The sequence below is a fragment of the Panicum virgatum genome, chromosome 4N, assembly GCF_016808335.1.
Source record: "Panicum virgatum strain AP13 chromosome 4N, P.virgatum_v5, whole genome shotgun sequence".
NCBI lineage: Eukaryota > Viridiplantae > Streptophyta > Magnoliopsida > Poales > Poaceae > Panicum > Panicum virgatum.
In genome coordinates, this window is record NC_053148.1 from 48,443,006 (window position 1) to 48,467,074 (window position 24,069).

The 24,069-nt window shown below is 44.7% G+C and overlaps 4 protein-coding genes and 1 non-coding gene across 7 annotated transcripts; 1 reads left to right on the forward strand and 4 right to left on the reverse strand.

Moving 5' to 3' along the window:
- The first annotated feature begins 8,098 nt into the window (after positions 1 to 8,098).
- Positions 8,099 to 11,499, forward strand: LOC120668684 (pentatricopeptide repeat-containing protein At4g14820-like). 2 transcript variants are annotated; one of them, XM_039948433.1, is made up of 2 exons: positions 8,099 to 9,542; positions 11,127 to 11,499. In XM_039948433.1, exon 1 carries the CDS (start codon positions 8,128 to 8,130, stop codon positions 9,505 to 9,507), a length of 1,380 nt encoding a protein of 459 aa, XP_039804367.1. In that variant the 5' UTR covers positions 8,099 to 8,127; the 3' UTR covers positions 9,508 to 9,542; positions 11,127 to 11,499. The 2 variants fall into 2 exon arrangements, with proteins under 2 accessions (XP_039804367.1, XP_039804368.1); XM_039948434.1 differs by lacking the exon at positions 11,127 to 11,499 and adding an exon at positions 9,987 to 10,156.
- A 2,171-nt stretch (positions 11,500 to 13,670) lies between these two features.
- Positions 13,671 to 14,559, reverse strand: LOC120668685. The gene has a single exon (XM_039948435.1). It carries the CDS (start codon positions 14,386 to 14,388, stop codon positions 13,840 to 13,842), a length of 549 nt encoding a protein of 182 aa, XP_039804369.1. The 5' UTR covers positions 14,389 to 14,559; the 3' UTR covers positions 13,671 to 13,839.
- Positions 14,560 to 15,757: 1,198 nt separating this feature from the next.
- LOC120668968 (rRNA 2'-O-methyltransferase fibrillarin 1) lies at positions 15,758 to 18,145 on the reverse strand. Its single transcript, XM_039948793.1, has 6 exons — positions 18,052 to 18,145; positions 17,748 to 17,843; positions 17,555 to 17,632; positions 17,295 to 17,471; positions 16,312 to 16,380; positions 15,758 to 16,107 (listed from the first exon to the last, which is right to left on the reverse strand). Exons 1-6 carry the CDS (start codon positions 18,097 to 18,099, stop codon positions 15,931 to 15,933), a joined length of 645 nt encoding a protein of 214 aa, XP_039804727.1. The 5' UTR covers positions 18,100 to 18,145; the 3' UTR covers positions 15,758 to 15,930.
- LOC120671715 lies at positions 17,152 to 17,226 on the reverse strand. The gene has a single exon (XR_005673806.1). It is a non-coding gene; the product is annotated as a small nucleolar RNA snoR60 (small nucleolar RNA).
- A 1,449-nt stretch (positions 18,146 to 19,594) lies between the features above and the next one.
- LOC120668686 (glycosyltransferase BC10-like) lies at positions 19,595 to 24,068 on the reverse strand. Of its 2 annotated transcripts, none has more exons than XM_039948436.1 (11): positions 23,768 to 24,068; positions 22,515 to 22,949; positions 22,137 to 22,235; positions 21,688 to 21,788; positions 21,542 to 21,613; positions 21,284 to 21,374; positions 20,989 to 21,069; positions 20,603 to 20,662; positions 20,362 to 20,484; positions 20,236 to 20,274; positions 19,595 to 20,122 (listed from the first exon to the last, which is right to left on the reverse strand). In XM_039948436.1, the coding sequence occupies exons 2-11, from the start codon at positions 22,836 to 22,838 to the stop codon at positions 19,994 to 19,996; spliced, it is 1,119 nt and encodes a 372-aa protein (XP_039804370.1). In that variant the 5' UTR covers positions 22,839 to 22,949; positions 23,768 to 24,068; the 3' UTR covers positions 19,595 to 19,993. The 2 variants fall into 2 exon arrangements, with proteins under 2 accessions (XP_039804370.1, XP_039804371.1); XM_039948437.1 differs by having other exon boundaries at positions 22,515 to 22,845; positions 23,768 to 24,040.
- Position 24,069: the final 1 nt, after the last annotated feature.

Consider the following 24,069-nt stretch of genomic DNA (forward strand, 5'->3'; position numbering starts at 1 on the left):
GTGTTGATGATCCGAACGGTTTCCTTCCTTGATAGCATCACTCGATTAGAAGTATATCGAGCATCCCACTAGAGAAGATAGGTGGTGTCGTGGTTCTTCTAATCTTGTTGCCTCCAGCTTTGGTTAACTTCAAATCATCATCTTTTGTGTACACAGCCTTCCAATCATCCTTCGACATCATCATCACCTTCTTCATCGGTTGCTACTGCCTCTGTCCTCGTTGAATTCCCCTTCATCCAGTGCAGAGAATGTACCAAACTTCTACTCCATTGAAAGGTGCATCAAATTATCTTTCCAACAAGTGGTTATTCGCCCCAATTGAACTCCGGATAAAGAAGTTATGCTTGTTTTATTACGGCGCTGCAATCTGTCCACAGGGATTTCAGAACGCGCAGCGTTGAAAGATTTTATCATAACTCTTCACATCGATCTCCAAAACTGATGGTTCTTGATCCGTTGGAAAGAAGACTTGATGGAGCTTCAAAATAATCTATTAATTGCTCATGGTACTTCTCTGATCTTGGATGAAAAACTTATCACAACAGTAACACTTCATAGATGATGATGATCGCATGATTTTTTTCGCGGGCATGCTTCATACCTATTGCTTGAACAAACATTTCTTCCCAAAAACATCAGTCTTTAAAATCAATTGACACGGCGGCGTACCTTATTTATCATCTTTTGCTTTGGGGAGTGGGGACTCGATAGCGGATGCTGGGCCACTAATAAAAGTTAGCACCTACCACTAAAGAGCGAATCTTGATGTTGTTGCCGTCATGTCGATGTGGACGTTGTCGATGTTCCATATCGAGGTTCCTTGATCATCTTGTTGCCGATTGTTGAAATTTGTCGAAGTGGATTATGGACTTCTCGAAGTCCAAGTTTGGTGTCTAACTTTTTCCACATGCTTTCAAGGACACAAACAAGAAAATAAGGGTATATGCAATAATAAAAATTAGGATTAGTCCAAAAAAACTAGATAGATCGCCCTAGGGTTCGAGTTGCCGATCCCCGACAACGGCGCCAGAAAAGCTGGTTGACGCTTCTTAAAGCGCCAATTTACGTACCGTAAGCGCACGGATCGTGGTAGCTTTTCCCTTAGAGTACTCCCCCAAGGTTTATCATCCGTGGATCGGAAGCGAACCGACTAGGGTTTACCATCTAATCTATCAAACCTATCCTAAACATAAAGCGAAGATTGCATATAAATTGAATACTTGATAGATATGAATGAAGCATAAGTGTTCATCACACCCACAACCGTAGATGAGATAACACAACCAAGGAGCTAGGGCCTATCGTCTCTAGGTACGGTTCTAGTGAAAAAGGTGATCAAAGCATAGGTTGCATCTCAACTAAAGGTACACGAAATCATCTCTCAGAAAGGCAGGTCGCAAGCGGCCTACTTTCCCAAGGTCACCGGTGCGAGGTGCGTGTCGACGCCTAAGGTTTCCCAAAGCTTTACCCCAGACTCCCATGGTACTCGCCATCGATCCTATTCCACATCATGTCGTCGCTAGAACTTTTCCCTTCACCATGCTGTCACCACACCAGGGTAATCAACCACTAGCTAAAACATGCTACCTCAACGTATCCGCAAGATGTAGACTAATTACCACGAATAGATCTAATCTTACTATGAACATATGGATGCATTACATATGAGAAAGAAAGCATGCATTGAAGTAGACCAAAGTCGAGACAACTAGAATAAAGAGTAGATTGATATCACCATCGTGTGTGTACATACCCCGACGAATGTTGGGGATGACTCTCGAACCCCACCGTGGTACAACCTCGCAGGGAGGCCATGGCGGCTAGGGGTGGCCTAAGCCATCTCCAAGGTACCCTCGAAGACTTGCGGCGGCCGTCGTCTCCCTCCGGTCTTAGCCCTAGGTTTTCGTCGAGTTCTTGGTGGATTGGATTCCCCCTTGGGCGCCTAGGGGGTTGTATTTATGCCCTTGGGGAGCCTTGGGGCGTGTTCCACCTTGCCTTGCACGAGATCTTCCTTGGGAGAGAAGCAACCTTGGTTTCCATAAAATCAGCCTCGTCCAGATTTTCCTGTTTCGCAGCCCTTCCTTGCCGATGTCATATCTCCTATGTACGGACTCTAAATAATGCAAATTCGGTGTCCAGATTGTGTGACACGAAATTATCTCCAACTTTGGTATTCATTGCTTTCCTTGGAAACGAAGATAAGATCCCCAAAACAGCCTCGGAAGAAAATCTGTCTGATTTCGGATTTGTCTGCGCAGCAGGTATTTCGGGGGCCATATCTCCTAGCTCCTTGACCCGAATTGGGCCTTCCATATGTCCAAATCGAATATCTCATCGAGGCCCACAACTTTGGTATTCGACCTTTTTCCATTAGAGGCCGTTTAAGTCTCTGAATCTGCACCGAAAGATCATGCTGTTTGCGCGAATATCTCTCGGGCTGAGTTGATCTCATGGGTAAACCTCCAAATCTCAAGTCCATCTTCCTCCATGTGGCTTTTCTCGACATTTTGACTTTCTTCACCTTTACATGTGGGCTTTAGATGTCATTATCTCCGCGATTTAGATAGGGGTGCTTGTCGTCCAAGCTCCAGCATCTTCTGTTTAAGTCCCCAGAGTTTTACGGATTCGTGTTTTGGTCCTTGGGCTCCATTGGAAGGTGGATGTGCATGAATGGGCTTCGAATCAACATGGGGTTTGGTCCTTTCTTTGGGCTTTGGCCTTCGTCTTTCTCCGTGTTAGCGCTCGATCACGGGCCTCATCATTTCATGCTCCAAAATAGGCCAAAAACCTGCAAAAACGAAGTTCCTCCAAAATATATGTGCAAATATGAAAATGACCAATAATTAGGCCGGGGTTAGAACGGTTAGTGATTTTGATATTTAATTCATGCCATTGTCAAGGATAAACAAGGGATAAAATGGGTACTTAAGGAGCGCCAACATTCCCCCCATGCTTAAACCTTGCTCGTCCTCGAGTAAGTCCAGGAGCTTTGCTTATAAAGAAATCAGCGTTGCTCCTCAATATCCTCTCTGCACTTAGTCATACATAACAAGACATATTGTTCTCTCAAGTATTTAGCATTTAAGTTCATGTTGTGACCGGCTACTTTTTCATTATGGAACATAGACTAGCAATTAAAGAACAAGCCACAATAATAGATAAATGCAATGCTCTCAAACTTAAGCGAACTTCAAACCTTTACCTTGTTTCATTGTGAAGAGTTTTCAAAAGAATGCATATCAAATATAAGTGAGGTTCTCTTGCAAAAGATCATGGAAATACTCATCTCATCAAGTCTCTCAAGCCTACATTAGATTGTCTTCAACCTATTCTACTAATATATAATAGTGGAAGACTTATGTGGAGCTTGGTAGGTAAAAACAATCCTAGCAAAATATTATATCTGAAATATTGTCAAACTAAGAGAGAGATCTAATGGAATTACCGAGACTAGTCAAAAAGGCCATTGGAAAATAATGTTGGATAGGGAGAAAGATGAAACACACACATTTAGATAGGTGGACATATGCAAGTGGCAAATAGATGATCCCGAGATACAAATGAAGTTCTCGTTATCGGATTGCACATGGTTGGAAGATTTGAGTATGGAATAGTTCTTCAAAGTAACTTAGAAAATTAATGAAGCCAAAAAAAACTAAGGAGCATTTTATTCTTCTCTTTTTTTCTTATCTTTTCTCGTTTTTTTATTTTTTCTCTTTCTTTCTCTTTTTTTCCTTTCTTTTTACTCCTTAGAACTTTTGATAACATAAAATACTTACATAGTCATCCTCCCATGCTTGAACGAATGCTCGTCCTCGAGTATGAATAGTAGGAGAACCAACTAGCTAGGGTAAGTATCTCAAATTCACCTTCTTCTTCGTAGAACCTCTTGAATCTCCGGGGAGCCTTGTCTCCCAAAACTTTTCTTTATATGGTGCCCTTGATTCTTTTGATTCCGTCGAAATGATAATCCATACTCAAATTGGGTTGAGGTCAAGGAGGTAATCACAAAAAGATATTTTTGGTTTAGGGTGGATATCCAGCGAGGTTTGCAAAATTTCCGAAGTAGAAACTCACAATGCATGGATAAATATGCTACCAAAAACGGAATGACCAGCTTCTTAGTCTCGTACCAAAGAAATCAATCTTAATCCAACTCATCAAAATATAAGTTTGCAATCTAAATGTTTCATCATGAAAGAATATGTATGTATAGGCTTTGGTAGGTAGAACTTTGCAAGAGATTCACAAATGTAGATAGCATAGGAATTAAGTTTTCAAATTAAACAACACAAGGTGTAAGGTCATCGGTAGACTTAAATCGAAGAGCAACATAGAATATGTGGGTTTAGAATTTAGTCATTTAACCTCCACAAATAAAAGAGCCCCAACCCAGCCTCGGAAGAAAATATGTCTGATTTCGGACTTGTCTGCGCAGTAAGTATTTCGGGGGCCATATCTCCTAGCTCCTTGACCCGAATTGGGCCTACCATATATCCAAATCGAAGCTCTCATCGAGCCCCACAACTTTGGTATTCAACTTTTTTCCATTAGAGGCCGTTTAAGTCTCTGAATCTGCACCGAAAGATCATGCTGTTTGCGCGAATATCTCTCGGGCTGAGTTGATCTCATGGGTAAACCTCCAAATCTCAAGCCCATCTTCCTCCATGTGGCTTTTCTCGACATTTTGACTTTCTTCACCTTTACATGTGGGCTTTAGACGTCATTATCTCCGCGATTTAGATAGGGGTGCTTGTCGTCCAAGCTCTAGCATCTTCTGTTTAAGTCCCCAGAGTTTTACGGCTTCGTGCTTTGGTCCTTGGGCTCTCTTGGAAGGTGGATGTGCATGAATGAGCTTCGAATCAACATGAGGTTTGGTCCTTCCTTTGGGCTTTGGCCTTCGTCTTTCTCCGTGTTAGCGCTCGATCACGGGCCTCATCATTTTATGCTCCAAAATAGGCCAAAAACCTGCAAAAACGAAGTTCCTCCAAAATATATGTGCAAATGTGAAAATGACCAATAATTAGGCCAGGGTTAGAACGGTTAATGATTTTGATATTGAATTCATGTCATTATCAAGGATAAACAAGGGATAAAACGGGTACTTAAGGAGCGCCAACATGGGCAGTCATTTATAGAGTAGGAATTTTATCGATACTAACTCATAAAAGAGCTGGGTGTGTTGCTTTTCTTTTATATTAGTACAGAAAAAGCATTTCTACACAAAAATAATTCTCCAGGCTAGGGAATGTAAGTTCTAGTAATGATCTTTTAACTGAAGATTGTATTTCTTAATATGAGCTTGCTATAAAATTTTCAGAACTAAAAGAGCTATATAACATGCATGAAAAATAAGATATTAATTCATTGCATGGACCAAGATGAATTTCCACAGGATAAACTACTGATTTACCGAGGCTAAAATTCTTCTAGCATGTTTCTAACCTCAAGTGGAAACTCCAACAAAAATATGAGATTTTTTCCAGGCATAAAAACTATTTTTCATTATTTATTATATTTCTCCCTACCATAAATTGGCGAGGTCAGTTAGTCCTGCCTAAAAAATTCTCTAAATTTTTCTATGGCATCTATAACACAAAATAGGGTCACTGTAAAAATTTCAGTCCAAAATACATAGTGTAGAATCTGTATTAAATAAATCACTTTATCCTAGACATAAATCAAGATTTAATTAAACCTATAGCTAAACATGTCTAATGATCATGAAATTTTTACACTAACACTAGAATCACAGGTAAAATCTACCATAAAAATTTAATGGCATGACATGGCTCCAAACATTAGTTATTAAAAAGATATGAACAACTAGCATTTATGCACTATTAAACATAAATCTATTTTTGCAGCAAACATTTCCAACTAAACCTTGTCATTGTATGGGTCTAGATTGTAGATATTTTTATAAGGATTCCAAAAAGTATTTATTTGCTATATTAGGATTTTCTACGATTTTTAATTGAATTTGCAAACTCACTGTAAAAATTTGAAAACAAATCTAATATTATGTTTAGGCCCCTGGATTTTGTAGAAAGGGGCTCAGAAAGATTTGGAACTCGCGAATAGGCCCCTGGCCGGAGAACAGAGTAGGGGCGGCGGTTCTCGGCCGGAATCCGGCGGATTCGCTCGCCGGCGGCGAGGGGAAACAGGGGAGGGGCACGAGGAGATCGGGGCGAACCTTCTGGTGGCTTTGGAGCTAGAGGGGGTGGTCGGACGGGGGCCGGCCATGGATCTCTGCTCCAGGCGGCGGCTGCGGGCGGCAGCGATAGTACGCCGGTGGCGCTAGGAGGCGGAGACCGGACTAGGGAGCTTCCCTGGGGCTAGGGGAACCCGTTCCCCATGTATGTTGGAGCCGAGACGGCCGGTGGTGGCGTGCCGGCGTGAGCAGGGAGGAGGCGGCGGCGATGGGTGTCGGAGGCGGCGCTCCGGTGGGTCTGGGTGGCGAGGGCCGGGCCGAGGAGCTGCGGGACGTCGAGAAGAAGCTCGCTAGGGGTTTGTTTGGGGGCGAGGAAGAGCGGAGGAGGGGGCTCCGCGTGGAGGTGGCTCGACGGCGAGCAACGGCGGGCGGCGGCGTTGCTGAGCGACGGGGAGAAGGGGAGCTCGGCTCTGAGGTGCGATGTTGGAGAGGCGAAAACGAAATCGGCCTCGACGGATGGCTTAAGTGGCGACGAGAGCAGCGGCACGGTGACGCGTGGATGCGGATGCCGAGAAGCTGCGGCGGCGCGAGCAGAGGAGATGGAGGTGATAGTGAGGGCAATTTGGTAATTAAACTCAAGTTCAAAAATATTGTTTGCCTTTTAAGTTTTTCTCCTACTTCTTGGCCTCAAATTAAAAACTTGTAAATACCAAACTTGCTTAAAATTCCGAGATCTACAACTTTCATTTTAGGCACAAATTCATTTGAGGCTTCGTTTGAAAGATAAAATTTGAAACTTGAGTGCATTTGAAAATATCCTATATACTTTGAAATTCAAATTTTTCTCCCATTTTTGCGTGGCAACTCGAAAAACTTTGAACACAAAAGTTGTTCGCCATTTGAAAACCTACAACATTGGTTTTGGGCAAAAGTTCATTTGAACAACGATTTAAAATTTATTTTGAAATCCTCTTTGTTACAATTTGAAAGATAATTTAAATATTTCGAAACTGTAATTTGAAGAACTCATCATTTCATGTACAAAATTTTACTTTCTCATCCTAATCAGTTAATTTCTTCTGCTTAATATTTTAAAAACCTGTGCTGTCACAACGTAGGACACAATAGTGTAATCGGTATTTAAAACCTGAGATCATACGCAGGAGATAAATTTTTTTTATGAACAACTTGCATTTTGAAAAAGCTCACGGTTATGCAATAAGTAGGTGGAGAAAAGGTGGGAGAGAGAGAGAGCAGTACGGTGGGAGGGGGTCGCACGTTTCACAAGAGCGCGACCCATCGCGCTAACTTGCTCCACCCAAAAAAGTTTCTACATATCTGTCACATCGAATTTTCAGACACATACATGGAGCATTAAATGTAGTTGAAAAAATAACTAATTACACAGTTTAACTGATTAGGATGAGATGAATCTTTTGAGCATAATTAGTCCATAATTAGACATTAATTGTCAAATAACAACGAAATGTGCTATAGTATAAAAAAACCCAAACTTTTTCACCAAATAAGCCCTCATTTAGATTGATGTTGTAAACTTTTTGAAAGTGGATCTTTTTACATTTGAAGTATTAAAAATAGACTAATTACAAAACTAATTGCAGAACTCGTCTGTGAACTACGAGACGAATTTATTAAGAATAATTAATATGTCATTAGCGCATATTTACTGTAGCAGTTACTATATCAATTTAGTGTCTAATCATGGTCTAATTAGGCTCATTAGATTTGTCTCATAATTTACAAACAAACTATGTAATTAGTTTTTTATTCCGTCTAGTTAATACTTCATACATGTAAGATTCTTATTCGATGTGATAGTTTTGTGATTTTGAATTTTGCATCTAGGGTAAACACCCGTTTTCGTCGGGCATGTATGTCAGTCTGTGGGACCAGCTTCCCCCCGAGCTCCTGGGTTAAAGCCGCCGTGCCGCGGACGCCGCCCGCCATGCTCCATGAGCGCCACCGCCTTGCGCACCGGCGCGGCCATAGTTCGCGCGCTCTCCTCTGCCTCCGTCGCCCACCTCCACGCGCACGCCCTGAAGCTCGGCGTACTACCCTCCTGCCTCCACCTCTGCTCGGCCCTGCTCAAGTCCTATGCAGCCTCCGGCCGCGTCGCCGCCACCCGCCAGCTGTTCGACGAAATCTCGCGTCGGGACGTCCCGCTATGGAACGCCCTGTTGTCCGCCTACGCGCGCTATGGACACCCCGGCCACGCCCTGTGCGCTGCGTCCGCCATGGCGCGCGACGCGGGGGCCCGGCCAAATGGGGTCTCCGTCACGAGCCTCCTGTCCGCATGCACGCAGCTGCGGAGCTCGGTGCATGGGAGGGAGATCCACGGGTACGCTGTGAGGAATGTCGTCGGTCTTGACTTGCCCGTGCTCAATGCGTTGGTGAACATGTACGGCAAGTGCGGGCTGCTGGCAGATGCGAGGAGGGTGTTCGCAGGCATTGCGGTTGGCATGAGGAGTGCTGTTTCATGGACATCCATGATCAATGCTTGCTCCGAGAATGAGCTCCCAGCTGAGGCACTGGAAGTGTTCGAGGAGATGAGGATTGCTGGTGTCAAGGTCGATGAGATCACACTGCTTGCTGTCATCTCGGCCTGCACAAAGCTGGATTGCACGTCGAGTTTGGGGGACTGGGTGGAACAGTGTGCACTTGAGAATGGGTTCTTGAAGAACACACGTGTTGCCAATGCATTCATACATATGCATGGTAAGATGGGGAGGGTTAGGAGATCATGTGACATATTTGACTCCATGGGATTGAGGACAGTGGTTTCGTGGACAGCCATAATACAAGCACTTGCCATGAATGGCCATGGAGTGGCTGCCCTTGTTCGGTTTGCGCAGATGCTCAGAGAAGGGTTCCAGCCTGATGAGGTTATCTTCTTGAGCATAATCAACGCATGTGGTCACTCCAGCCTAGTGAATGAGGGGCGCCAACTATTCAAGTCCATGGTTGAGGAGTACAGAATCACACCATGGATGGAGCACTATGGGAGCATGGTGGACATGCTGTGCAAAGCTGGAGCATTGGACGAGGCATTTGAGTTCACCCTGGCCATGCCCGTTAAGCCCGATCCTGTAATATGGCGTGTTTTGGCCGGCGCTTGTCGGGACCATGGGAATGCCAGCTTAGCAAGGAAGGTGATGGATCATTTGATCGCCATGGAGCCTGACCATGAGGGGAATTACGTAATGGCGTCAAACTTGTATGCTGCAGATAAGGATTGGAGACGTGTGGTAGATGTTAGGTTGGACATGGGAGTGAGGAAAGGGACTTCGAGAGGTGCTATTGCTGCGTCTTATGTTGAAGTCAATGGTGACTAAAGTGCAGAAAGCTTGTCTTCTAGTACACATCGCTGGTAACTTCTGTATCACCACTACTTCGAGATACACACTGTGACATAATCATGAATTTGTTCACCTTACTCTCACATCATGTGCTTGTGTTTATATTATGTGCCTGTCCTGGAGAATCTGATAAGAGAATTGAGTTTCACGCCTCAATTTTTTTTTGCACAAGGTTTGGGTAAATAGTGGTGCTGTTAGTAGAATTGAATGCCTCAAGTTTCCAGGCGTGGGGACTGGGTTTCTTGTTGCGTTGAGTTGACCTAGCGTGGTAGTTTTCCTTTATTTCCAGGAGCACATGTAAAAGAAAAGTACTAACCCAAGTCGTGGATTCGGCGTGTATCCAAACTTTTTCTATCCATTAATACAATGACGCACAGCTCTCATGCGTGTTCGAGAAAAAAAATATCTCAAGTTTTAATAGAGAATTATAATAGGATTCCCTGCATTTTTTGCAGGATATATTGTTCCAGAATCGAAGTAAGTCTTTCTAATCAGTTAAGTGTCAGCACATGTGCTGTGTATGTGTGAACAAGAAAAGATACCTTTTTGGTAGCCATGTCTATCATACTGTTGGTTAGTACTTGGTGGCCTAAGTGATGCTTGTTTTGATGTTATGGAAGGACCTGCAATTTGATATTGCTCCTGTATGATGTGAATACTAGTTACTTGGACTCATTTTTCTAGCACACAAATTAAGAATTGGTATTATTTCCTATCTTTGCAACCTTGTTGATGTAGGCCATGTTTAGTTCCCAAAAAATTTCAAGATTTCTCATCACATCGAATTTTTGGATACATGCATGGAGCATTAAATGTAGTTTAAAAAATAACCAATTGCACAGTTTAGCTGTAAATGATGAGATGAATCTTTTGAGCCTAATTAGTCCATGATTGGTCATTATTACCAAATAAACACGAAAGTGCTGCAGTAGCCGAACCCCAAAAATTTCGCGAACTAAACACGCCTGTAAACACTTACCCCATAATTTGAGTTGGTGATCCGTACCACATGAAACAGTCATGTGAACATTCAATAAAAAAGAAGGCTAGGATGGCATTTGATATGTTTGTCAGATAGAGCTGGCATTTCTTGTTCCATATATGGAAAAGTAAAATTGCGTACTTGTGCATTCTGCTTTGTGGAAAAGATGTTTTCTACGACCATTCTAAACTTCTAGTTGAGTGTTTCTATCAGTGATATGTCAATCGCACGTGCCATGTGAAACATTTTCGAGAGTATCCTGGTATCCATCCAGTTTTGTCCCGTTGTTTAGAGTTCTTACTGATTGCTCATATTGATGTTAACTTCATGTTGGAAGGACCAGTAATTCAGTAGAGTAGTATTGTTTTTGCATATATGCGGACTTCATCTGTAAATATATGTTACAGAGGCTCCTTTTCCTAGCAGACAAATTAAGACTTATTTTAAGTTCCAGTCTTTACGACCTTGTTGAAAATGCTTCTCCAATAAGTTGATTAGGTGACCCTTGCACGAAAAACAGTCAAAATACATCCTTAACCTGAAAAGTCCTAATATTCTTTTCATCATCTGGGCCCAATCTCTGACAGTGAGATATTGTTTGTTCCAAACCCAGCTCTGGTAACCCCCAAAGTCAAAAGATTTGGCGTCCAAGCGTATGACAGGAGCTAAACATTGAAAACAACGGCCATTGACTTCGCATCAGGATTCTCGGAGGTTTTGAGAAAATCTGACCCGAGTGCTCGACAGATGGTGCATGCGCCGTTGCCGACTCTGATGATTCATGGCAGCGTAAAATAAAAGTTAGAAAAGAAGTGATGGAGCCTGGAAACTGAAAAGTGATGCAGCACTGTCCAAATGGCTTGATAAGCACTCGTTTTCAAAGTGTTGATAAGGTTGACAGTGGTGCCCTAATTAAAGAAGGTTTCATGACCCACTAACAGTCTAACACACAAGTTTGTGGTGTGGTGGTTTGAAGGATTCAAAGGTTCGTTGGCCAAATCAAAAGTTAGTCGCCGGAGGCGCAGTGTTTTCCGGGCCATGGGACACGGGCCAGTCAACCAGCATCGATGCCACCGGCGACCGACAGACACTGCCATGCTTTGTCACCTGTGATTGCTTCCGAATCACGACGAAGCTTCCCGTTGGCTCGAAGCCTCGACCGTGTTTCTGGTGCAGAGGAAGAAGCTCAGGATTCCAAGAAAGAAAGATCCTTTCATAAAAAAAAGAAAGAAAGAAAGCTCCTGCACTGGAGCTGAAAGAGAGGGGCTGCCTACCGGTGGGCTATGCAAACCGAGGGCTCCTGCAGAAACAGCAGATGCTGACAGAAAGAGAAGAGAAGAGACCAGCCACCCGACCTGATGGATCATTCAGTAATCGCCTCAGAAGAAAAAAAATTCTTGAAAAAAATAGCTTGTTTAGATCCCAAAATTTACGCCCAAAAACATCAAATATTTAGACATGTGCATGGAGTACTAAATAAAATATATTATAAATTTTTTACACGAATAAATTGTAAATCGCGAGATGAATCTAATGAGCCTACCTATTCTATTATTTGTAATAATGATGCTACAGTAAATATCCACTAATTATCAATTAATCATAGATTAATTAGGCTCATTAGATTCGTCTCGCGATTTATAATCTATCTGTGCAAAAAAAATTGTAAACAGACTTTATTTAGTGCTTCGAAATAGTAAGACCTTGTTTAGTTCCCAAATTTTTTTCTATAGTACCCATCACATCGAATCTTCAGACACATGTATGGAACATTAAATGTAGTTGAAAGAAATAACTAATTACACAGTTCAACTGTAAATGACGAGATGAATCTTTTAAATCTAATTAGTTCATAATTGGATATTAATAGTCAAATAACAACGAAAGTGCTGTAGTACCCAAATTCAAAAAATTTCGCCAACTAACCACACCCAGATTCTCTTCAAAAAAAATTTACGCCAAAAGAAGAATCTAAATACACTTTACTTATCAATCGCAGTGGACCCAGTCACCAGAGCCCAGAATCCTGGCGTGTCGGTCGGTCGCCGTCTCCCACTGTGTGTGCCGTACTCATGAGGGAGAGACACGGCGACCTGAAGGATGGGCGACAAAGCCGACAGGTACTTGCAGATCGACCCGAGCATGTGGCGTCCACTCACTAGTTTATCAAGACCAGCTTCGATGAATTGTGCAAGTCATTTGTACGAAAACGAAGCCGATGATGATGAACAGAGAAAAAAAAAGCGATGAGGCCGTCAGGCTGTTTAGATTTTTTGCATCTCTTTTCCATGGTATCGCAACTTGCCATCGTGAAATGCAAATAAAAGTAGTATCTGTGCACGAACGTCAACGCGATTGGGCAGTTGGGCTCCATCTGGTTGGCTGCGAGGTCGGAAGCGACGCAGACGTAACGCACAGGACTCGCGTGGTGGAGACCGTCAGCTAGCTAGCCCTCGTTGCTCACCGGCGGTCAGACGGACGGCGGAGCAAGACGGCAGCCGAGATTCGTCAGTGTAAACCCACTCCCTTGAGACCGCTGCCACGCCGTCCACTGGCGTGGAAACCCAGCTGCGAGCCTGCGAGTCTGCGACCTCCGACCAACCCAATTTTCCTCGGCAGATCCAACTCTTCCCCTTCCTGGGACGCACGTGTCTGTTCGAGACGTGTGTGATGAATTGAATCTCACCGGGAACTGAAACGAATGTAACTGAAACTGAGGGGCCGTTTAGTTCCCAAACAAAAAAATTGGATGTCACGTCAACAGTTTAACTAGATGTCGGGAGGGGTTTTCGGACACTAATTAAAAAACTAATTTCAAAACTCACTTGAAAACCGCGAGACGAATCTTTTGAAGCCTTTGACCGCATCATTAGCACATGTGGGTTACTGTAGCACTTATGGCTAATCATGCATTAATTAGACTCAAAAGATTCGTCTCGTCGTGTACATCCAAACTGTATAATTAGTTTTATTATTTAATTACATTTAGTGCTCCATGTATGTGTAAACTGTGTAATTAGTTTTATTATTTAATTAGATTTAGTGCTCTGCATGTGTCGAAAGAGAAAGTCATTCGAGGTGAGAATTTTTGGGAACTAAACGCGCCTGAATTCTGACGACGGTCACATCTGCAGCTGCAACTGCAACTGCAAGCAAGTTGCTGTAGGATCGGAATACTTTTTTTTTTCTTTACACCATTGATGAATCGATTTGGATGCTACAATTTCAAGCATACACAAAACCACACCCTACATGTGCTAGATTACAAGAGAGAAAGGGAGAAATCTAACAACCAAGCTAACAATGGATGATGGCGACGGCCAAGATCATGCCTCGCTGCAGCTGGACGCGCTGCGCGTGGAGGCGCGGCCGATGGACTCGTCGATGCGGTCGAGCCGGGGCCTCCAGGGCGCGGGCCGCGCCGGCGCCGGCGCCGCGGCGGCGGGCTCCTTGGCCGGCCGCGGTGGGGCGGCGGCGGCGGCGAGGAGCGCGCCGACGGGGTTGGGCGCGGGCGCGGCGGTGGCGGCGCCCTTGCGCGCGAGCGCGGTGAGGCGGTTCATGAGGCAGGCGAGGTCGACGGCGGAGGACTCGGCCTCGAGCACCGAGTGCGGGAGCAGGAAGTAGACGGTGCCCGGCTGGAGCGGGTCGTCGGGGCGGAAGGGCCCCTGCCCCGGCTGCAGCAGGTGCGCCGCCGAGCACAGCAGGTAGCGCGGCGGGGACGCGGCGCCGGCGGGGTCCTTGCCGCCGTGGCAGCCGGTGACGTGCGCGACGGTGACGACGCCGGGGCCGAGGAAGTCCTCGACGTAGCCGTTGGTGTGGATGACGCGGACCCCCGCGCACGGGCGCAGCGACGCCGACGAGAAGCCGCACCCCATCGACCCGGCTAGCTACTGCTGCTGCGGTGGCGGCGGGGCGGTGGACTCTGGAGCTCGATCGCTCTGGGAATCGGGAGCTGGGCGGAGACGGAGGAGGAGACGACGGAGAAGCCGAGAAGGTGGGTGAGGACGGCGAGGCCGCCGCATTTTATTTGGAGCTTTCGCGTTGGGTTGAAGACTTTGAAGTCGGAGGCGTGTGTGGCTGACGCGTGGGGTCGTGGCGGGTGACTGGACTCGGGGCCTGTCGGGCGGGGATCGCGTGGCGTGCGGAGTGAGCACGACGGCGCCGCTGAAAAACCGGATGGATACGCCATGGATCCAATCGTAATCCGACGCAAAAGGTTACCCGCCACGGGGGGTACAAGAATTGGCCGAGGGTTGATTTGACTTGGCGGATGGATCAAGGATTACCAAGAAATAAACAGATAATGAAGTAATTAAACAGATAACGAGGAGCCAAGGATTACTTCAAAATACTGTAGTACACTACTTTCTTTATGCGTAGTTTTTCTTGTCACGTAAAGAAACAGATAATAAAGTAATTTCTGGTTAGAAACTTGTCTGGAAAACAAAAGCTACTAGTATTATTCATCGTCATCCCTGGAAAGATTTAGATACGATAAGTAGATAGATAATCATCGACCAAGTCAATGTGCAGGCACCTTGATAGTAGACTTGATCATGGGCCACCCGACCTGATAAATCCGACCCGACCCGCCCGAAAAAAACCGGACCCGATCAAATGACGGATTGGGCATGGGACGAAATTTTTGACTCAAAACTCAAAAAACCCGATAGAATTCGAAAATTATACACAAAAATACGGGCCAATCCAAACCCGATCCGACCATGTCACGGGCCGGGCACGGCCAATATTTTTTGACCCGAAACCCAAAATAACCCGACCCGACTCGACCCGATGGATGATCAGACCTACTTGATAGTAAAAGCAGACAGCAGAGTAGCGCACCAACCACGCACGCTCCACAGCAGAAGCCGTGGTTTGCTCCGATGCCGATTCGCTCCGTCAAACCGCTGGCGGCGCGGCGGCCGGCCGGCCGGACGGCGGCGAAGGGGTCTCCTCCAGTCTCCAGCAGCAAGAGAGGCGCGCAATCACTCGCCTTACTGTATCTCCGTCCAAACACAAGCGAAAGAACCGTGTCCGCGTGCGATCGATTCAGCGGTTTCACGAAACCGGTGGCCGGCCGGTCGACGCAAGCTGCCAAGTCAATAGCCAGCGCCCAATCAACCGACTAGCTGAGCCTTGCCGGTCGAACGCTTCGTACAGCAACACGGCGACGGCACCAAACGTAGCATCATCACCCGACACATCTCAATGCAGATCAGATCTTCTGAAAATAGGGCGAATTTCACGTACATTTATCCCGAGGTGAAAACTGCGTGGCAATGCAAGCTCATGATTATTCAACCAGGACCTGCTCAAAACTTTGTTCAAACTTCTATGAAGGCTCCAAACCAGATAGCTGTAAAACCTATCACAAGCTCCAACATTCATGTATGTATCGGCGATTAAAAACTTTCTTATTGAGGTGGCTTTTGCTTCTTGGGCATCCTGTAGCCGCCGACGACGCAGGCGTGGTCGCGCTCGGAGGGCTCCAGGGTCACCTGCTCCGCCGGCTTGAACTGCTCCAACCTGAGCTTCTCCACCTCGCTGGCAAACACAGCCTCCGCAGGCTGCGTGCAGTCGATGCAGTTCGCCTGGGTAAAAAACACACCGTCATCAGACCAACAATGCAGGCTAGTAGCTTTTATCATCCAAGGCATCTGCTGCTTCCTTCAGAACGTCCTATTTACTTCAGTAAAATCGAATTTTCTTTTGGAAAAAAAAGAAGCTAAAAGAAGACGGCGAACTCTGTAACCCTAGATTATGATATTACAGATTAGCAAGTTTGGTACTCCTACCTTGATTGACATGACAAAATGACCGCCACATTTCAGGAAATATGAGGCGTTGAGGGATAAGATCCTAGCCTGCACGATAGGGCGTCAAATGGAAAGTTTAGAAATCTGGTTACAAGTCGCATTCACATCGTCCTAACACGAGGCATCAAGCTGGACAATTAGCACCATTTGGGGAAAAAAATCAGATAAGCATTATCATGAGACAATTTGTGTGATGGGGGATGAGACGCAGACTTACAATTAAGGCATGCAGTAGTACCAGCAGTAAAACACCAACAAGACACAAGTATGACTCAAAATTGCACTCGAAGTTTGATCTAAGCATTGGCAAGTGACTTGCAGTACCAGGTACACTTCAAATTAAATTGGGAAAATCAAAGTAACCAAAAAGGTCTAACCCTGTAGGTATTTCTATGAACAAATTGTCAGACAAAGGATGCCAAGGCCGTAAAGTGCCAAATGCTATGCATTCCCCCACAAAGCAAAACAAACAAAAAAAAATGAAATGGACTGATGCAGACCAAATAAACCTGGAAATTCTCCTGCGTATTCGAGGGAAAAAATAAAACTGGAAAAAAATCTATCTTTAAGTTTATATAACTTTATAAAAAAAGCAATATTGTAAAAGTAATTGACACCCACCATGTACAATTTAACCTTCCAAATTGAAGGTTACAAAGAAAAACACGGGGCACATAAACATCCAGATACAACACAATCTTTTAGTTTCGTTTCAAAAAACACAAGTTTTTAGTGAACATTGCATCCCACCGAATATGATTATAAAATACAAATGGCAAAATGAAAAAGAAGGGTTAAAGATGAGCATTTGGCCATAAGCGCATCAGAAACTCGAATTTGCATCATCCATTGTGATGTCCTGAAGGGGAGTCCGAGTATGCTCATCATCTGCTGAGGCCCAACATCACCACGAAAAGACATCAAGCCGAGCACAAAGATATGAGTGTGAGATGGCTGCATACCTGGTCCGGCTGTGCGACATCAGAGAAGATAACATCAACCATGCCGACCAACATCCGGTACCTTGCCGGGTGCCTGGCATCCTCAATAATGGGGATCACATTGGTCCTCTTCTTGGCCATATTGACAAGGTCCCTTCCACTCCTGTGAGAGAACTCAACAGCATAGACCAACCCTTCCTGCAATGTGACAAATTCAGAAAACAGTAAACCAAGAAACTGATAAAAAAAAAACTGAAACAGGTGACAGCGCTATCTCTCACCGGTCCAACAATATCAGAGACATGAGACACGGTTGTTCCTGATGCAGCACCAAGGTAGAGCACCCGTTGGCCAGGAGCCTAAATTATCACAAACATATCATAATTATGACAGCAACAGCAAAGAATTTTTTCCGCTTACTGACAGGGCAAGATAACTAATGCGTGTTCAGACCAATTAAGTTAACAGGCTTACAATCCAGATGTTGTCAACACCGCCAAGCACAGCAGCAGCCAGCTTGGATCGGAAGGGGTTCCACACCCTGTACTCGACCTTTGTCCCATCCTCTTTCTGCAACGCCGAAACAAGCAAACAACAAGAGATGATCATTCATGAGCAGCTGGTGCCCTATAGTTACTAAAATAACCCTTCAAATTTGACATATAATATACATGGATCTAAAACGACATTGGCGACTGACAGATAAACAACCTTAGTTTCCACCCACATTGCACAACAAATTCTGAAAAGGAGAGAGCGATGAAGCGTCGGCAAGGACCTGGACGGAGACGCGCTTCTCGCCGTAGACGGACTCGCCGGGGCACATGTTCCTGGTGCAGAGCGCGTCCTCCTTGGCCCTGGTGATGAAGACGCCGCTGGTGTTAATCCACTAGTTAGTTAAAATAATTTCTGATCATTAGTTTTAACCCACGCGACGAAGCACCCAAATTTGTTCTGTCAGCCCTGAGCCAGTTCAGCCCGGACCGGTCTGACCGGTCTAGCCCGAGTTGGTTGGGTTGGGCCCCACATCATTTAAATCACACTCTCTCAAATTGGCGTGGAGGATCATCAACTCCCTGTGTTCCTTCCTCGAGACGCTTGGATTCAAGTTCTTGGTGTAGGGGAGGGCTCACCTCAAGGTAAACAAGGGTTTGGCTCGATCTCTCGTTCTAAATGGTTGTAATCGATTCCCTCCGGTCAAATACATCCTAGTGAACCCCTGAACTAGATCTAGAAGGTATTTGGAGTTGGTGGGCGATTTTCGCCGTGCCAAGGTTCCTAGGTTTACTCTGGGTGCGACCGGTCTGACCGGTCGGAGGGACCGATCTGACCAGTATAGTCGGCAGCATGGTGCCGACCGGTCCGACCGGTTGGGTGAACCGGTCCGACCGGTCGAGCAGAATCAGAACTGGTGATAGTTAGAATAGATGTATGATCTTTTGATTTCGAACTTCAGACCATCCATTGTAAAGTTTTGTAAATTAATTGTAAATATTTGGACTCGGTTTGTAAAACCTTATTGTTTCGTTTTCATTGAGTTTATATTTTTAAGTCTTATGCCGTGCTTGTACCATCTGCGTCCATCCTCGCGTGGAACTACCGGTGTTGTTTCGATCGGGCCGTGGGTTGAGAAAGGATCGCCAAATTAAGCCGTTAAACTAATGCGCCCGATATGTTCAAATGACGGCCATTACGCTTAATTAGAGTTTTAATTTAGCGGTTCCGTCACAGGCTCCACCACCACCTTGCTCCCGCCCTTCATGCCGCCAACGCGGCCGCCGACCGGCGTCCTGCCTCCAGGCCTCCTACCCCTGGTGTCCGCTCTCCACGGGCCGTTCCTACCCCCTCCCCTCCGGCCGGCGCGGTCTCCGCCATTGCCAACGCCTCCTCTCAAGGCGCGGCCTCCGCCATCGCCTCTTCCTCCTACCCTACCGCCGCGTCGTCCTACGGTAAATCGAGTCAGACAGATGGAGAAACTGAGCGGTAAAGGAGGATAACAATTCATCGAGACCATGGTTTCGGTTGCTAACTTGCCTCGTAGTGGTGGCCTCATGGTGGTGACTGGTGGCTCGTCGACGATCACCTCGTACCCGCCGCCGCCGATGAGGTGGAGTGTTTAGAATTTTTTCTCTCTTTTACCCTTTTTTATTCGGGTTTAGGGTTTTAGCTCTATATAAATAAACAAGCACGCCGAACAAAAATTACACATGCGCAAGTTTCATGCCATACCGCTCTGGGCCATAAATGCGCTCATGGGCCTTCTGTTTTGGGCCTCGCAAAAAGGCCATTGAGCGAGATTACACTCGCCTTTCCGGCCCATGCCAACAAACAACAGCTGATAAGCTTATATTTGTGGTAAAACAAAAAGGCATCAATACGTGATACGACCCAATTAATCAGCAGCCCTGCAGAAGCATCTAACAACAGTTCATATATCACTTCGGGCCAATGTTTACACGGTTACACCAGCAAATTTTTCTGGTGAATAACCTAGCCCAGCCGTCATCGGTAATCTACCAGTCAGAATGAGAACAGCAGCAGGTGGCATCATCTGATCCGACAGAGTCATATCTGCGTCATGGTGGTTCTGCTTCCATCAGCTAATAGTTCTGTCAACAAGTACATCCCCTACACTGCTCACCTAGTACCAAGGCGGCGACTGACACAGCAGAGCTCAGAGGGAGAACAAAAATGACTGTTGGACACCTCTGATGCACTCCTCAGATGATGGTGAAATTTGAGAATATGTTCATCAGGTTGTCGAGGGCCTCAGGGTAGAACTTGCGCGCGAACAGGTAGCAGGGTCGCTTCATGCCGTTCCACATGCACGGTCTCCTCTGCGCTATATGCTGCAAGATGACAACGATGGCGTATTAGATCTTCCAGGAAAAAGGAACGCCTCATGAGTTTAAAGTTGACCATGATTGGGAATGGGTCAAGCCAAGGACCAAATTACTCTTACCTTTGCATTGCTGCTAACATGAACGCTCTCATCAATGGACTGCAATCATTTGCAAAATTATTAGATATAAATCCCAACCTATGAATTGTTTGCCCCTACAGGCAATGAGCATAACAAAGAGCTTACTGAGATGTTCTTGAGCAGCTCGAAGCTTGTATCAACAGCCCTATAGGCTTTAGGATGCCATTTCCCTTCAGACCAATCTACATGTGTAACTGACCAATTTGCAATTCCAGTCGGATCAGCCATCTGCAGCCAAAAATACAAATGAAAGGTTATTCTGTAGTTTTTTCTTTAAATAAAATGATTTTGGCTAGTCAAAGAGAAAAAAAGCTCATTTAGAAGCTTCTGATTTCTGAATACTTACATTAAAGAGAGTTGGCAAGTAGTGCTCATCAGAATAGCAGTTATGCCATTCATTTCCTGGCTGTAAAGTGGCAATCACAATATCAGCAACAACATACACATCAAGAAAGAGGGACAATGCACCTAATTTAACCATCGGACTATTATTAACACACAAACGCTATGTACTATGTGCTAAGGTCTATTACACAACTATATAGGCTGAAACAAGCAGTTTCTGAAAGAAAACCGTTCTTGTCTTCTTTTCTCCCTAGCAATCATCTACTTGCTGTCTGAGGACGCTGGAAGCTCTGAATGCTATACACGAAAATAATTTGAAAATGCATTTGCTAAGACAAGGTGTCCTAGAAAGTTAATTCTTTTTCAGGGTGGGAAGAAAGGGTCCACCTTACAGTAGCGCTTGAACTTCCCATAGTAAAGGGTGTCAGCGAGAATAAGAACTGCATGCTGCCGTTTCACTGTGAACCACTGCAAGAGAAGAATACATTAGAGTTTTGGAGGTTAAATCATGGTAAGCCATAACAACTGTTACAAGTAGTTGACATTGGAAGGCAAGAGGATTATTTGAAGTCATAGAAATTACTCCACAAAAAATTAAGTCAACAGACAAAACAAAAATGAAAAACGTGTTTGTAACCATAAAATTCCATTTCTAGGGAGACCAGTCATAAGAAATCATCACCTGTGCACCTTTTCTCCAATCTCTCTTCACAATTTCAGGTAGCATATGGTCAGAATATCTACCGGCTCCATGTGGACCAGGATCGTCAAAACTGAGGGAAAAAATAATTTGGAATGTCAATAGTGAATCTTGTGCTTATTAAAAATCATATGTTCAAGGAAAAAGGATATCTTAAATCAAATATCTCTTCAACTCCAAATAGGGGAAAAATTAACATGTTGCTTATGTAACCTTAACTCCTTCAGTATGTTCACTTACCAGTCAACAAAGCTGACATTTGTCTCCATGAGATAACTATATATATAATCAAAGTTATGAAGTGGCACACAACTGCAGTTAAAATAAAGTGTTAGGATAGGGACCTATCACTCAGATTTAGATGTGGATAAACGAAAATTATTAACCTCTCAGAAAGCAAGACAAAATGTTGGTTTTCAGGATCTTGTAGGGCATGAGCCAAGAGCCTCTTTTCAGCATCAACCATAGAAATGGTACCCCAGATTACCTGAAAGAAAACTGAAAATTATATTCTAGAACAATCAAAAAACTTTGAAATTAAATAATCTTGGACACGATTGCTGTAGGCAAGTACTACAGGCCATGATAGATACAGGGGATTATTCAACAACAATAATATATCCTGGTTCTTACTTTGCAAACTATATCCATCCTGTTAAAATATGGTGTTCTACAATCAATAGAGATGGCAGTCAGAGAGAAAATCAGCAAACACCATATTTCTTTTTTCAAAATCACTCTATACTATAAAGAAATTTAGCAAACGTTTTCTGCAAAAATCAACTTAGAGGATAAAAGAAATGAGTACAGGTTCAAGCCAATTCTAGTTAGATACCTTTTCACTTCGAATATCCCTGCCAGCAAATATTGGACTTGAATGAATCGACCTATCTCTTGATGCATGTACATATATGGAATATCTGTCTTCATGTCCCTGAAAGAAACCCAAGTGGCTAGAATTGGGACTCATATACACCCGGCTGAGAAAGTGATTATGAACAAATCCTGGTTCTTACATGAGATGTTGAATTGAATTCATTTTCAAGACAAAATACACATTACAGTCAACAATTTATTTTCCTAATACGAGAAAATATTAGTGCTACGTGATGAAATACAACCATTGAGATATTAGTTAGTTCTGCTACAACTAGTTTACTACCTGGTACCTAGACATGTATTTACTGTATTTTGCAATACTGCAAAATCATACCATGAAGAACTTTTCCCAGAGCTTCTCAAAAGGCAATGAACTGGGTGTCAAGAACATGAAAGCAATTTTTGGATTCTTTGACTGCACTGGCCTAGCCCGAACAATGTCTCTCATGATGACACGAGCAGCAATCTCATCATCAGTGTATACCCTAGCAGGTTCTGGAGGAGGCCGAGAATTGCAGGCTTCTGATGGTACCAGATAACATGCTGTGTAATGCCGTGGAGTATAAAGATAGGCTCCGATGGCTACCGCACCGACAAAAGCAATCAAGATGATGATCCAGAGAGGCCTTCTAGATGAAGACCTATTGCGCGGTGCCATGATGTAGCTGGATAAACAGGAAAGTAGGGGCTTGTAAATTAATTGTAGCAAGCTACATCCACACAATCATCCATAAGCACTCCTCTGATAAACTGATCAGCATCCAAAAACCTGGAAAACACAGGGAAAAGGAAAATTTCAGTTTAATGCCTTCAGGCATTCAGCTAACACACCCCTATTTTGTTGCAAAGCAGTTCATATCTAGAACGGGAATCTGTCGTATAACAAAAAGACATATTTAGAAGACGAGCCCATTTCCAGGACATACAACTGCACAAAAGTTCAGAAACTGCGCAATACTGCAATAGGTTCAAACCAAAACTATATGTGTATGCTAAGAATAAATTATAAGAGAGGAAATGCTAAAAAGATATTGATCGAAGTGGCTGTTGATCAAAATGAACAAAACTATAAAGCATTCTGAGGATACAAACCAAATGTCCAAAAGACCAAAACCAGGACAGTTAACGCTTTCACCTGGAACTTTCCATCCCCGAAGTTATTAGGGATATAAAATATTTATCCTGCCTTAATCCCCCTCCCCCCCCCCCCCCCCCCCCTCTTTTTTTGCTTTGTTCGCATAGCCACGTACCAATTTCTAAGTTAAGTTATCTTAGTACATCACACAAAACCCTCCCCAAACCCCCTACAAAACCTCACCAATTAGTTATCACCAAACGAACTCCAAAAATGGCTGGGGTGGACTTAGCTTGAGCTAAACCAGCACCACCATGGCTAGGTTATCGATAAATTACTGAATCGATTACTAGGGCACCACGCAGCACACACAAAGCCAACAGCTAGCTGGATGGTCGGGCGAAAAAAAAAAAGGTTCGAAATTGACTGCTCGCAGCCACATCCAAGAGGAGAAGCCGTCCAGATTCTAAGAACAAGGCCAGCTCCAGGAAAGGCAAGCTTGAGTCACTTACCAACGAAAGAAGAATCGATCCGAGTCGGTCTGTATGGGTGGAGCTCCACTTCACGCCACACCACAACACCAGTCCAGCGGCGGGCAGGGAAGACGAGCGGGGCGGCGAGGCACTGCACGGCACAGCTCCCCCCGGCGGCGCTACAGGGAGCAAGAGCACGGGAGCGATTGGTCCGGGTTATTGATGGGTTGGGGGGGAGATCTACACGACGCCGTGATGGGGGGGGGGGAGTGCGGAAGAATATGGGAGCAGTGTTTGCTACAGTGTCCGCACTCACAAGCTCCACTGCTCCAGCCAGCGCT

What these genes read in the sequence shown, in the direction of transcription:
- LOC120668684 (XM_039948433.1), top strand. Translation starts at nt 8,128, where the DNA reads ATGAGCGCCACCGCCTTGCGCACCGGCGCGGCCATAGTTCGCGCGCTC.
- LOC120668685 (XM_039948435.1), bottom strand. Translation starts at nt 14,388, where the DNA reads ATGGGGTGCGGCTTCTCGTCGGCGTCGCTGCGCCCGTGCGCGGGGGTC.
- LOC120668968 (XM_039948793.1), bottom strand. Translation starts at nt 18,099, where the DNA reads ATGTGCCCCGGCGAGTCCGTCTACGGCGAGAAGCGCGTCTCCGTCCAG. An exon ending in TCTCTGATATTGTTGGACCG is followed by an intron (nt 17,472 to 17,554) that starts GTGAGAGATAGC and finishes GTCACATTGCAG; the next exon opens with GAAGGGTTGGTCTATGCTGT. An exon ending in ATTTTGTCATGTCAATCAAG is followed by an intron (nt 16,108 to 16,311) that starts GTAGGAGTACCA and finishes TTTTTTACCCAG; the next exon opens with GCGAACTGCATCGACTGCAC.
- LOC120668686 (XM_039948436.1), bottom strand. Translation starts at nt 22,838, where the DNA reads ATGGCACCGCGCAATAGGTCTTCATCTAGAAGGCCTCTCTGGATCATC. An exon ending in GGGATATTCGAAGTGAAAAG is followed by an intron (nt 21,789 to 22,136) that starts GTATCTAACTAG and finishes GTTTTCTTTCAG; the next exon opens with GTAATCTGGGGTACCATTTC. An exon ending in AGTTCAAGCGCTACTGTAAG is followed by an intron (nt 20,663 to 20,988) that starts GTGGACCCTTTC and finishes GCCACTTTACAG; the next exon opens with CCAGGAAATGAATGGCATAA.